Here is a 14,551-nt window from a genome sequence, read left to right as displayed (position 1 = left end):
GACATGTTACCGTATTCTATACGTAGCCTCTTGGCTAACTCTGGCACATTTACAGGAATGTTAATTAATGTGCACTGTCCCTGTTAAATAAATGAATAAACAAATTCATCACTTTATTTAGATCAAACCATTAGTTAGCAGATGAATCCATAATGAAAATAATTGTTCTTTTCATCTCTATGTAGGTAATATATACAACCTTTTGCAATGCATGCTTCATAAATTGTGCTGTGCTCTGTTACAGAGGTGCCAAGCATTCCCACGAAACTTGGAGTTGCAAACGTCACCAAGGACAGCATAACGATTGCCTGGACGCGTCCAGAGTACGACGGCGGCAGCAGGGTCACAGGTTACCTCATTGACGCCCTGGAGAAGGGACAGACCAAGTGGGTGAAGTGTGCCACGGTAAAGACCCTCAACCACACCATCAAGAGCCTGAGGGAGTGTGGCGAGTACTACTTCAGAGTGCGTGCCGAGAACCACGCCGGCCTTAGCGAAGCCAAGGAGATGATCGTACCCGTCATCGTCAAGGAAATACACGGTACTGATCTTAGTAATTTATTGTCCCTGTAAACGATTTGATATCTTTGTACAGTTTTCCACTCTGCCACTATGAAGCTGACATTACTCACCTCCTTGCTGTCTCATGTTCTCCACAGAGGCTCCAGAGTTTGACCTGAAGAACTACCCTAAGAACACGGTTTATGTGAAAGCTGGATCGGACCTGACCTTTGAGCTTCCTCTCAGCGGCAGGCCCACTCCCAAGGTCACCATGTCGAAGAACAACATACAGATTAAGCCTTCCAAGAGGCTGCTGATGGAAGTCACCCCCGACAGTCTGATCATCACCCTGAACGAAAGCATCTCCAGCGACGCCGGCAGGTACGAAGTCACCGCCTCCAACGCTGGTGGCACCACCAAGATCTTCCTCATCTTCGTGGTCCTGGACCGCCCCGGGCCCCCGATTGGCCCGGTGGAGGTGGGAGAGGTTGGCGAGACCACAGTCTGTCTGAAATGGGCGTGTCCCGAGTACGACGGCGGCAGTCCCGTCACCAACTACACCGTCATGAGGCGTCAGACCAGCACCCCCAACTGGACCGAGGTGTCCACCAGCATCGCTCGCAGCGCCATCAAGGCCACCAAGCTCACAAAGGGCGAGGAGTACCAGTTCAGGATCAGGGCCCAGAACCGCTATGGCATCAGCGACCACATCGACACCAAGCCCATCATGATCAAGCTGCCATACAGTAAGTGTGCTAGATAAAAAAATCTTTCTTTTTGATTTTTCTACATCTATAATAAGGTGCACAGGGTGATTGCATGCTTTTTGGTTGTTGCTGAGTAAACACTAACGCTGTCCTCTCCTGCAGCTTTCCCTGGGCCTCCTTCCACACCGTGGTTCAGCTTCGTGTCCCGCGAAAGTCTGACGGTGTGCTGGAACGAACCCGTCAACGACGGCGGAAGCACGGTGATCGGATACCACGTGCAGATGAAGGAGAGGAGCAGCATCCTCTGGCAGAAGGTCAACAAGACGGCCATCTCCGGAAACCACTGGCGCGTCACCAACATATGCGCCGGACTCATCTACGAGTTCAAGGTGTCTGCGGAGAACGCCGCCGGCATCGGGAAGATGAGCAAGACCTCGGAGGAGGTGCTGGCCATTGACGCCTGCGGTGAGTGTTTCCTGTTCTCCTGGTTTCGCTGCAGTATACATTCAAACCTTGTTAAGAAAATGTTAAGCACTGTATCCATTTTGATGATTTTGGTATTGAATGATGTGTTTTTTGACTGTTGGGAAGTTCAAATTTAGAACTTCTTCAAAGCTTTATGTGTCATTTTAAAACAAAACGAGGGGCTTATCAGTAAGCATTTGAGACACTAAACCACACTAATTATAAAAAAAGTATTCTATGTTAGCAAAATAATCTGACACTGAACACCAATAATTTTAAAATAATAATATAAACAGTAAAATATATATATATTGACGTCTTTTTTCTTAAAGATAGCCGGCAGCAGGTTTTTGGGTACCCAGGGTAAAACAGCTGACTTCACAAATTTTAGGTCTGATTTCATGAACATGTTTCCCTCTTTAATGTCGCAGAGCCCCCGGCTAACGTGCAAGTCACCGAGGTGACCAAGAACTCTGTGAGCCTGGCGTGGCAGCGGCCTCCGTACGACGGCGGCAGCAAGATCACAGGTTACAGCGTGGAGCGGCGCGACACTGGAAGCGGCCGCTGGGTGAAGGCCAACTTCACCAATATCATCGAGATGGGCTTCACCGTCTCCGGCCTCAACAAGGACGAGGCCTACGAGTTCAGAGTTTACGCTAAGAACGCCGTGGGCTCCGTCAGCAACCCGTCGCTCATCGCCGGCCCCGTCACCTGCGTGGATACCTGCGGTGAGACTTCCTATGACATAACATTTATTTCACATATGTTTGTTTTTATCCGAGATTCAACATTCTAAGGTTTTATTGTCATATGCAAATAAGCTACGGTGTAGAAATGGCAATGCGATTCTTCTGACTCAAGCTCCTCCAACCATGCAATAAAATACAAATAAATAAATAAACATAAGGTATATTATATGCTGCAATGATGGAGGAGTCGGAGTTTTTTTTTTTCTTTGCACCTTTTGATCTTTGCCTCTTGCCTCCTCAGGGGCCCCGGCCATCGACCTCCCTCCGGAGTTCCTGGACGTGGTTCAGTACAAAGCTGGGTCCTCTGTGAAGCTGCGGGTGGGCATCGTGGCCCAGCTGCTGCCCAACATCGAGTGGCTGAAGGACGGGAAGGAGCTGCTGCTAACCTCCAAGCTGTCGGTGGAGAGCACCACCGACTCCACCGCCATTCTCATCAAGGACGCCGAGCGCTTCGACAGCGGATTCTATGAGATCAAAATCAAGAACATTCTGGGCTCAGCGACCGCCAACATCAGGATCCAGATCCTTGGTGATTACACAAACCCACTTTCCTTAGACATGTTTCCATGTTTTAATGTTCAAAAAGCTCTTTATTTTTCTCATACTGCCTGAAACCAGAGCCCAGTCTGCTCTGATTGGTTAGCTGGCTGGCTGGAGATCTCAGGCAATAGCTAGTTGCAACTCCGTGTGATCAGAGAGCAGCTATAAGATGGTAGTTTACCCAAAATGGCTTTATAGATAAACATGTACCAGTGACTGAGCCTCCGTACAGAAAGTGAAGGCAAACCTGCCCTGGCATACAGGGTACAGTGATGAGTAAGTACTTTACAGTTAGTAACAAATCTCAGTGCGCTGTGATAGGCGGCAAGCCAAGCCAAGTTCCTATGGACTTCGCCACCACCGCCAATGGAGGAATTTCAGGTGGGGGGGGTGGGGGTGTTGGAGAGAAACTCGCTCTTGAGGAATCACAGGGAATTTAGCCTTTGCTGACCATTTACATGCACTAACGCCTTTCGGACACACTTCAGGCAAGGGGACACCTCATTAATGTTATTTCTCCTCCTGTAGACAAACCCGGACTCCCAGCCGGCCTCATCAACTTCCACTCCGTCACGGCGGACAAGATAATGTTCAGCTGGGAGCCGGTGCCCGAGCCGGACCAGGGAGGCTTCCCGGTGACGCACTACATCGTGGAGCGACGTGAGACCAGCCGCCTGGTTTGGTCCACTGTGTCGGACTGCCAAGAGGAGGCCTACGCCTGCGTTGGGAAACTGGTGCGCGGAAATGAGTATGTGTTCCGCGTCATGGCCGTGAACAAGTTCGGAGTAGGAGAGGCGCTGGTGTCAGAGCCCGTCATCGCCAAGAACGCCTTCGGTAAGTTTTGAGATCATGTGAATATCAGAGTTTCAGTTGAATAGCTCTTTGAGTTTTAGTAATAAAGACTGTTCTTAGTTTTAACTAACTTGAGTCTTGTCTAGATTATAGTTACAAATGTAGACCCTAACATAATTGAAACAGTATTATTAATATGTTTTTAGATAACAATAAGCTTACTTATATTACTTACTTGCATAAAAGTTATTCGTTAATCTGCAGCCACTACAGTCGGTTTTGTTTCAAAATCAAATCAAGTTTTATTTATATAGCACATTTTTAAACGATTTTTGGTCGAGCCAAAGTGCTGTACATATAATAAAAAATAACCTACAGTAAAGACACTTTACAGCAAATACAACAGCACAGTTTGTGCAGACTATCAGTATGAGAAAACGACATGACAACGAAAATAATTTCCTTTATGGAGAAATAGGTCAAGGACTTATTTTATCATTTGCATGTCCCAACCTGTCTTCTCTACCTTTTTCCAGTGACTCCTGGGCAGCCTCACACTCCCGAGGTGAACACCATCACCAAGACCACCATGTTGGTGGAGTGGAACAAACCGGGGGTGGACGGCGGCAGCGTGGTGACCGGATACTACCTGGAGAGGCGTGACAAGAAGAGCCTGCGCTGGATCCGGGTTTACAAAGAGGCGATCGCAGACATCAAGAAGATGGTGTACCACCTGACAGAAGGAAACGAGTACCAGTACCGAGTGTGTTCCATCAACAGGGCCGGAGAGGGACCGTTCTCTGAAGTTTCCGACTACTACAAGGCTGCGGACCCTGTTGGTGAGTGTTCACAAATGTGCTTTTATTGGGGGGTTTTTATCCGTAAAGCCCTTTGTTATGAGCTTTCTAAACACATGTGCCCTGCCTTACAGAAACTCCGGATGAGCCTTGCAAGCTGAAGCTTGTTGACTCCACCAAGACCTCCATCACCTTGGGCTGGTCCAAGCCCGAATGGGACGGCGGCAGCAAGGTGATCAGCTACATGCTGGAGAAGCTTGTTGAGGGAGAAGAAGAGTGGGCCATGGTCACCGCCAAGGGAGAAGTCAAGACCACTGAGTACATCGTCCATGACTTGAAACCAGACGTCAACTACTTCTTCAGGGTCTCAGCTGTGAACTGTGCCGGCCGTGGAGAATCTCTAGAGATGACCGAGGCTGTGCAAGCTAAAGACATCCTGGGTAATAAATCACTTGTGTTGTGAAGTGTGTTAGAACCCTGTCTCCTACATATTTACGTTCAGGGACAGCTAAATTGCTTAAAATGTGTTTTCTTTGGTTCATGTTACACCCTTCAACCAAGATTTATTAAATTATGTGCAGAAGTTTTCCTGACAGAAATGTGTAGGCTTTGATTTGAAACCTATTGTAATCCATCAAAAACTGTACTATCACTCTGGAAATGTGGCTGAACAGGCAGTTTCTTTCATGCTTACCTTGTCTTCAGGAACCCTGCTGCATGTTTTGCTGCACACATATCTCTGGCCCTGTGTGATTTTGTATTTTCTCCATGCTTTTCACAGAGGAGGCCCAAGTCGACCCCGACGTGGCCATGAGAACTCACTACATCGTGAAGGCCGGTAAGGATGTGGAGCTGTCTGTTCCTCTGAAGGGCCGACCAGCTCCCACCGCTTCCTGGAGCAAAGGAGAGGAATGCATCGACAGTAACCCCAAATACGAGTTTCACCACTCCGACAACACCACCGTGCTGGTTATGCGTGAGGTGACTAGGCTTGACACTGGAAAATACACAGTGAAGATAGAGAACGGTGTGGGAGAGCCAAAAACGCTGACCCTGTCCGTGAAGGTCCAGGACACCCCGGCTCAGTGCAGGAACCTGGTCCTGAAGGACGTGACTCGTGGAAAGCTCACTCTCTGCTGGGAGCCTCCACTCCTCGACGGTGGTGCTGAGATCACAAACTACATCTTAGAGAAGAAGGACTCCTCCAAGAGGATCTACTCTGCAGTGACCAGCAAATGCACAGAAACAACATACTCCCTGGAAGACCTCTCTGAGAAGGCCTCCTACTTCTTCCGTGTGATGGCGGAGAATGAGAATGGCATTGGCGATCCCTGTGACACCCTGGACCCTGTGAAGGCCACAGAGACTCCTGGCCCGGTCAAGGAGGTTTCTATGAAGGATTCTTCCAAGACCTCGGTCACCCTGCAGTGGCTGAAGCCAGATTACGATGGTGGCAGCATCATCTCCGAATACGTCATTGAGCAGAAGCTGAAGGACGAAGAATGGTCTCTGGGAGGAACCAGCCGACAGTGCGAGCTTGAGGTGAAGAAACTGAAGGAGCACTCCACAGTGTTCTTCAGAGTGGCGGCCAGGAATGATAAGGGACAGGGAGACTTTGTTGAGATGGGTCCTATCCAGGTCATCGACTACATTATCACGCCTGAGGCCTGCCTTGCTGAGTACCCTGGAAGCCGCATCTGTGTCCGTCTGGGTCACAACGTCCACATCGAACTGCCCTACAAAGGTAAACCCAAACCTGCCATCCTCTGGCTGAAGGACAGCCTGCCTCTAAAGGAGAGCGACCAGATCCGCTTCAAGAAGACGGAGACCAAAGCCACGCTGAAAATTAAGAATGTGACGAAGGAGAATGAAGGTAAATACACCCTGACCCTGGACAACAGGGTCAACAGGAGATCCTTCCACATCAACGTCATCACGCTCGGACCGCCATCTAAGCCAATTGGTCCGATCCGCCTGGATGAAGTGAGAGCTGAGAGCATCACGATCTCCTGGGATGAACCAAATGACGATGGCGGCGGAGACATTGCTTGCTACACCGTTGAGAAGAAGGACACCTCCCAGTCTGACTGGAAGATGGCCTGCTCCAGTGTAGAGGACACCCAGTACCAGATCGCTAACCTGATCAAGGGCATTCAGTACCAGTTCAGAGTGCGTGCAGAGAACAGATACGGCAGCAGTGAGCCTCTCGTCTCACAGAGCGTCATTGCCAAGCACCAGTTCAGGCCTCCAGGCCCGCCCGGTAAACCCGTGGTGTACAATGTTACCAACGACGGCATGACCATCCAGTGGGAGCAGCCCATCTACGACGGGGGTTGCCCCGTCCATGGCTTCAATGTGGAGAAGCGGGAGAAGAACAGCATCATGTGGCAGAAGTTGAACACCGTGCTGGTCAAAGAGACGGACTACAGGATCCTGGAGCTCATCGAAGGCCTTGAGTACTCCTTCCGGGTCTACGCTCAGAACGACGCCGGCTGCAGCCGAATGAGTGACCATAGCAAGTTGAACATGGCGGTCAGCCCTGTCGGTGAGTCCAGGTTCACATCAGAATACTGTTGTTCAGAATAGTAGAAGAGGCACGGGCCAAAGATACTTTACTAGAATAAATCGTAAAAAACCTTGTGTTGTTTAGTTTATGAATACCTCACCCTCAGGTGAGCATAAACTCAAGGTTATCAGCTTCTTCTAAAAAAAAACGTTTGAAATTATTGGGTACCGGGTATCGGCCACAATTTTAGAATGAAAATCTTTGACCAAAATAAGTTTAAAGGTGCATTTCCTGCCTTCCAGATCCTCCGGGCCAGCCCGACTACACCGATGTGACCAGTGACTCGGTGACTCTGAAATGGGATGCACCCAAACGTGACGGTGGCAGCAAGATCACCAGCTACAGCCTGGAGAAACGCCAAGGCAAGGGCCGCTGGTTCAAGGCCAACCTGACTGACGTGCACGAATGCGAGTATACTGTCACCGGCCTGGCACTGAACGAGCGCTATGAGTTCAGAGTGACGGCCAGGAACGCCATCGGCGTGGTCAGCCCTCCCTCCAACTCCTCAGGCTTGATCGTGGTCAGAAACGAGAATGGTGAGTAATGAAATAAACTGGAGACTTAATTATAACTCATGATTGAAGTTACTTTCTGTACTAATGCGTTCCCATCTCCTATCAACCAGCTTCTCCGTTGATTGAGTTTGGTCCGGAGTACTTTGAGGGTTTGACAGTGAAGGCAGGAGACAAGATCCGGCTGAAAGCCACCATCACCGGACGCCCTACCCCTAAAGTGGTCTGGTTCAGAGACGGTGTGTTGGTTACCAAACAGATGATGGACATCATCAACGTGGCTGGATCCAGCACGCTGTTTGTCCGGGACGCTGATCGTACACACCGCGGTCTCTACACCGTGGAGGCTACCAATGGATCTGGAAACAGAAAGCAGGACATCCTTGTTCAAGTCCAAGGTACACAGTTTGGAATGTTGTCTTGTATTTGTTTGTGGGTTGTTTTGCGCCCCCTTGGTGTGTACAGGCCTGTTTTATAAGTATTTCTGCTTTAACCCATGCCCCTCTGTGCTGCAGACACCCCCGGGGAGCCGATGGGACCCATGACCTTCAGCAACATCTCGGAAGGAAAGTGTACGCTGTCCTGGAGCGAGCCGGAGAACGACGGCTGCTCAGAGATCACACACTACCTCATTGAGAAGCGTGAGACTGCCAAGATCTCCTGGGCATTGGTCTCTGACGAGTGTACAGGGTGCACCTTCGATGCTAGCAAGCTCATCAAGACCAACGAGTACCAGTTCAGGGTCTCTGCTGTGAACAAGTTCGGTATGGGCAGACCTCTGGAGTCCACTCCCGTCATTGCACAGATGCAATACAGTAAGTTGGACAGCCTTGTAGCACACAAAGATTTAATGATGTATTCTGATCTAATTAAACACAAGTTATTATTCTTATTATTTTCACGGTAAACTGCAAGATTAGTATTCTCTCTTCTTTGAAAACCCTGTTCTAATGCCCGGTGTTCCCCTTAGCTGCTCCTGAAGCTCCTGGCACTCCTGATGCTACGGAGGTGACCGGTGAGAGCATCACGCTGTCCTGGATGGCTCCTACCTCTGATGGAGGTAACCCCATTCAGTCCTACATCGTGGAGAAACGAGAGAAGAAGACTGTCAAGTTCTACAAGGTGATCACCAAGAAGCCCATTGTAGAGTGTGCCCACAAGGTGCCCAACCTGACGGAGGATATGGAGTACGAGTTCCGCGTCATGGCCGTCAACGACGCCGGCGTGGGAGCTCCCAGTAACGTTTCCTTACCGATCAAAGCCGCCGAGCCAAAGGACATTCCCTGTGCTCCGTCTGTGGTGTGTGTGTCCGACTCCACCAACACCTCCATCAGCCTGGAGTGGTCCCGACCTGCCGATGATGGTGGCATAGAGATCATGGGTTACATTATTGAGATGGCGAAGGGAGAAGAAGAGGAATGGACGAGAGTAAACGAAGAGCTCGTGGCAGAGACAAACTACACAGCGACTTCTCTACAGACCGGCGGCGAGTACAGGTTCAGAGTGGCTGCCGTAAATCACATTGGCCGTGGCGAGGAGCGGGAGATCCCCGAGCCAGCACATGCCGTTGACAGACAAACGCCACCAATGGTGGACATCGACGCCAGCTTCAGGCAGACACACATCGTCAAACCTGGAGCTTCAGTTAACCTTGGCGTCAACTTCAGAGGAAAGCCAGTCCCAACGGCTACCTGGGTAAAGGAAGAAGGAGAGCTGGGAGTCAAGTCAGAGGTCACAAGTTCAGACGGCTTCAGTTCTTTGAGCATTGAGAACTGCTCCAGGAGCGATACCGGAAAGTACACCGTGACCCTGGAGAATGCCAGTGGCAGCAAGGCTGTCACCTTTACTTTGAAGGTGATGGACACGCCCGGACCTCCGCAGGCCGTGGCCTTCAAAGAGATCTCTAGAGGCACCGTCACCCTAGTCTGGGAGCCTCCTCTTAATGATGGCGGAGCGAGAATCCATCACTATGTTGTGGAGAGGCGCGAGGCTAGCCGCCGCACATGGACACAGTCTGGAGGCAACTGCAAGCAGCACATCCTGAGGATCCAGGACCTCCTGGAGGGAGTGCCGTATTTCTTCAGGGTCTCAGCAGAGAACCAGCATGGCATGGGCGAGGCCTTTGAGATAACCAATCCCATCATCGCCACGGCAGAGCCGGCGTCTCCAAAGAGGATGGACATCCTTGACACTACTGACAGCACCGTGGTGCTGGGCTGGCTGAAACCAGAGCATGACGGCGGCAGCCGCATCCAGGGCTACATCATTGAGGCCAAGGCAAAGGATGGAGACAAATGGATGGTGGTGGGCAATACCACCAATCTCACCTACACGGTGGAGAAGCTCAACAAGGGAGACGAGTATAACTTCCGTGTGAAGGCCAAGAACGAGTCCGGCTGCAGCACGCCGAGGGAAACTCTGGTGGCTGCTCTGGTGAAAGAGCCGCACATTGAACCTGCTGCCGACCTCAGCGAGATCCCCAACCAACTCATCACATGCAACTCAGGAAAGACTTTCACCATCGACGTCCCCATCAGTGGCAGACCCGTTCCTAAGGTCACCTGGAAGCTGGAGGAGATGAGGCTGAGGAACTCCGACAGAATCTCCATCCAAACTACAAAGGACCGGACAACCATTTCCACGAAGGAGGCCATGAGGGGAGACAGTGGTAAATACTTCCTCACCCTTGAGAACGTAACCGGAACCAGGACCTTCTCCATTGAAGTTAATGTCATGGGCAGACCTAATCCTCCCACCGGAACCGTGGAGATCACATCCATCACCTCTGAGTCCTGCGTCGTCAACTGGGAGGCGCCAGAAGATGACGGAGGTACGCCGATCACCAACTACATCGTGGAGAAGCGTGAGTCCGGCTCCACCGCCTGGCAGCTCATCAACTCCAGCGTCAAGCGCACCACTCTGGATGTCGGCCACCTCACCAAGTACATGCAGTACAGCTTCAGGGTGTCCGCAGAGAACCAGTTTGGAGTCAGTAAGCACATCGAGTCTGAGACCATCGTCGCCGAGCATCCATTCAGTGAGTAACTCACTCTCAAACTTTGCAAAATTGTATATCAAATCAGTTAATAATAATAATAATAATAGTAATACAACTATGAATGAATATGCCTTAAGCATTCATCTGTTTGCATCTCAAAATGTATTTATTATTACAATAAACAGTGCTTGATTCTGTTCTTGTTTACATGCATATAGACTCCTGCATTTACTAGGTCACCTACAACATTCTCTGCTTCATTTGGATTCTTTTTTTTACATACATATATTTATTTACCTATTGACGTATATAGTTTACTTCTCCTGCATTACTTGAACACTGTTTTCTTCTTGCACTATTGGGACTAACTACACTCTAGCTACTGTGCATATGACAATATCTTGAATCTACTTTCCAGTTCAGAAAGTAAACATCTCTCTTTTTGAATCGCAGCCCCCTCTGGCTCCCCAACACAGCCCTCAGTGTGCAACGTTACCGCCAACACGATGACCATTAAGTGGGAGGAGCCTTACCACGATGGTGGCAGCAAGGTGACGGGCTACTGGATCGAGAAGAAGGAAAGGAACAACATCCTGTGGGTGAGAGAGAACAAGATCCCATGCTTCGAATGCTACAGCAAGATGGAGGGTCTGGTGGAGGGCCTGGAGTACCAGTTCAGAGTCTATGCCATGAACAGCGGCGGCCTCAGCAAGGCCAGCGAGGCCTCCAAGGGGGCCGTCGCCCAGAACCCTGTCGGTGAGTTCTGATCCGACTTTCCCTTTACTGATCTGACTTTCCCTTAACTGATCTGACTTTCCCTTTACTGATCTGACTTTCCCTTAACTGATCTGACGTTCCCTTTACTGATCTGACTTTCCCTTAATTGATCTGACGTTCCCTTTACTGATCTGACTTTCCCTTAACTGATCTGACTTTCCCTTAACTGATCCCAGTTCCCTCTTCATTGAACTCTACTTCCTCTTTACTGATCTCTGCTTCCTCTTAACTGATCTCTGCTTCCTCTTTACTGATCTCTACTTCCTCTTTAGTTAGCTATCCTTCCTCTTTACTGATATCTACTTCCTCTTAACTGATCTCTACTTCCTCTTTACTGATCTCTCCTTCCTCTTTACTGATCTCTGCTTCCTCTTTACGGATCTCTCCTTCCTCTTTACTGATCTCTGCTTCCTCTTTACTGATCTATACTTCCTCTTTACTGATATCTACTTCCTCTTTACTGATATCTACTTCCTCTTTAGTGATCTCTCCTTCCTCTTTACTGATCTCTACTTCCTCTTTAGTGATCTCTCCTTCCTCTTTACTGATCTCTCCTTCCTCTTTAGTGATCTCTCCTTCCTCTTTACTGATCTCTACTTCCTCTTTACTGATCTCTACTTCCTCTTTAGTGATCTCTGCTTCCTCTTTACTGATCTCTGCTTCCTCTTAACTGATCTCTACTTCCTCTTTACTGATCTCTCCTTCCTCTTTACTGATCTCTGCTTCCTCTTAACTGATCTCTGCTTCCTCTTTACTGATCTATGCTTCCTCTTTACTGATCTCTGCTTCCTCTTTACTGATGTCTACTTCCTTTTTAGTGATCTCTCCTTCCTCTTTACTGATATCTACTTCCTCTTAACTGATCTCTACTTCCTCTTTACTGATCTCTGCTTCCTCTTTACTGATCTCTGCTTCCTCTTTACTGATATCTACTTCCTCTTTACTGATCTCTACTTCCTCTTTACTGATCTCTGCTTCCTCTTAACTGATCTCTGCTTCCTCTTTACTGATCTCTGCTTCCTCTTTACTGATCTCTACTTCCTCTTAACTGATCTCTACTTCCTCTTTACTGATATCTACTTCCTCTTTACTGATCTCTACTTCCTCTTTACTGATCTCTACTTCCTCTTAACTGATCTCTACTTCCTCTTTACTGATCTCTACTTCCTCTTAACTGATCTCTACTTCCTCTTAACTGATCTCTGACTTCCTCTTACTGATCTCTGCTTCCTCTTTACTGATCTCTGCTTCCTCTTAACTGATCTCTACTTCCTCTTTACTGATCTCTGCTTCCTCTTAACTGATCTCTGCTTCCTCTTTACTGATCTCTGCTTCCTCTTAACTGATCTCTACTTCCTCTTTACTGATCTCTGCTTCCTCTTTACTGATCTCTACTTCCTCTTAACTGATCTCTGCTTCCTCTTTACTGATCTCTACTTCCTCTTAACTGATCTCTACTTCCTCTTTACTGATCTCTCCTTCCTCTTTACTGATCTCTACTTCCTCTTTACTGATCTCTGCTTCCTCTTTACTGATCTCTGCTTCCTCTTTACTGATCTCTACTTCCTCTTTACTGATCTCTACTTCCTCTTAACTGATCTCTACTTCCTCTTTACTGATCTCTACTTCCTCTTTACTGATCTCTACTTCCTCTTTACTGATCTCTGCTTCCTCTTAACTGATCTCTGCTTCCTCTTAACTGATCTCTGCTTCCTCTTAACTGATCTCTGCTTCCTCTTTAGTGATCTCTGCTTCCTCTTTACTGATCTCTGCTTCCTCTTACTGATCTCTGCTTCCTCTTAACTGATCTCTGCTTCCTCTTTACTGATCTCTGCTTCCTCTTAACTGATCTCTGCTTCCTCTTAACTGATCTCTGCTTCCTCTTAACTGATCTCTGCTTCCTCTTAACTGATCTCTACTTCCTCTTAACTGATCTATGCTTCCTCTTAACTGATATCTACTTCCTCTTTACTGATCTCTACTTCCTCTTTACTGATCTCTACTTCCTCTTTAGTTAGCTCTACTTCCTCTTTACTGATCTCTCCTTCCTCTTTACTGATATCTACTTCCTCTTTACTGATCTCTGCTTCCTCTTAACTGATCTCTACTTCCTCTTTACTGATCTCTGCTTCCTCTTTACTGATCTCTACTTCCTCTTTACTGATATCTACTTCCTCTTTAGTGATCTCTCCTTCCTCTTTACTGATCTCTACTTCCTCTTTACTGATCTCTACTTCTTCTTTAGTGATCTCTCCTTCCTCTTTACTGATCTCTCCTTCCTCTTTAGTGATCTCTCCTTCCTCTTTACTGATCTCTACTTCCTCTTTACTGATCTCTACTTCCTCTTTAGTGATCTCTGCTTCCTCTTTACTGATCTCTGCTTCCTCTTAACTGATCTCTACTTCCTCTTACTGATCTCTCCTTCCTCTTTACTGATCTCTGCTTCCTCTTAACTGATCTCTGCTTCCTCTTTACTGATCTCTGCTTCCTCTTTACTGATCTCTGCTTCCTCTTTACTGATGTCTACTTCCTTTTTAGTGATCTCTCCTTCCTCTTTACTGATATCTACTTCCTCTTAACTGATCTCTACTTCCTCTTTACTGATCTCTGCTTCCTCTTTACTGATCTCTGCTTCCTCTTTACTGATATCTACTTCCTCTTTACTGATCTCTACTTCCTCTTTACTGATCTCTACTTCCTCTTTACTGATCTCTGCTTCCTCTTAACTGATCTCTGCTTCCTCTTTACTGATCTCTGCTTCCTCTTAACTGATCATGACTTCCTCTATGATATCTGCTTCCTCTTTATGATCCGATCTCCTCTAGTTCGTAATATGTATTCTCTATCCTCTCCCTCTTTACTGATCTCTACTTCCTCTTTACTGATCTCTACTTCCTCTTTACTGATCTCTACTTCCTCTTAACTGATCTCTACTTCCTCTTTACTGATCTCTACTTCCTCTTAACTGATCTCTACTTCCTCTTAACTGATCTCTGCTTCCTCTTTACTGATCTCTGCTTCCTCTTAACTGATCTCTGCTTCCTCTTTACTGATCTCTGCTTCCTCTTAACTGATCTATACTTCCTCTTTACTGATCTCTGCTTCCTCTTAACTGATCTCTACTTCCTCTTTATGAATCTGCTTCTC

General features: G+C 48.0%; 1 protein-coding gene across 1 annotated transcript in view; it reads left to right on the top strand.

Annotated features, from left to right (window-relative positions):
* The window catches only part of ttn.1 (titin, tandem duplicate 1), a gene marked incomplete in the record, with an annotated part of 218,433 nt that overhangs the window by 186,963 nt on the left and 16,919 nt on the right, over positions 1-14,551 (top strand). The window contains 14 exon segments of the mRNA XM_034229211.1: positions 245-541; positions 660-1,247; positions 1,371-1,673; positions 2,105-2,401; positions 2,664-2,951; positions 3,491-3,796; positions 4,291-4,593; positions 4,686-4,991; positions 5,333-7,096; positions 7,360-7,653; positions 7,743-8,027; positions 8,145-8,444; positions 8,600-10,666; positions 11,081-11,383. Coding sequence (XP_034085102.1) covers positions 245-541; positions 660-1,247; positions 1,371-1,673; positions 2,105-2,401; positions 2,664-2,951; positions 3,491-3,796; positions 4,291-4,593; positions 4,686-4,991; positions 5,333-7,096; positions 7,360-7,653; positions 7,743-8,027; positions 8,145-8,444; positions 8,600-10,666; positions 11,081-11,383 — 7,701 coding nt within the window.

Source organism: Gymnodraco acuticeps, unplaced genomic scaffold (genome assembly GCF_902827175.1).
Source record: "Gymnodraco acuticeps unplaced genomic scaffold, fGymAcu1.1, whole genome shotgun sequence".
Taxonomy (NCBI): domain Eukaryota; kingdom Metazoa; phylum Chordata; class Actinopteri; order Perciformes; family Bathydraconidae; genus Gymnodraco; species Gymnodraco acuticeps.
This window is presented reverse-complemented; position numbering and strand designations above follow the sequence as displayed.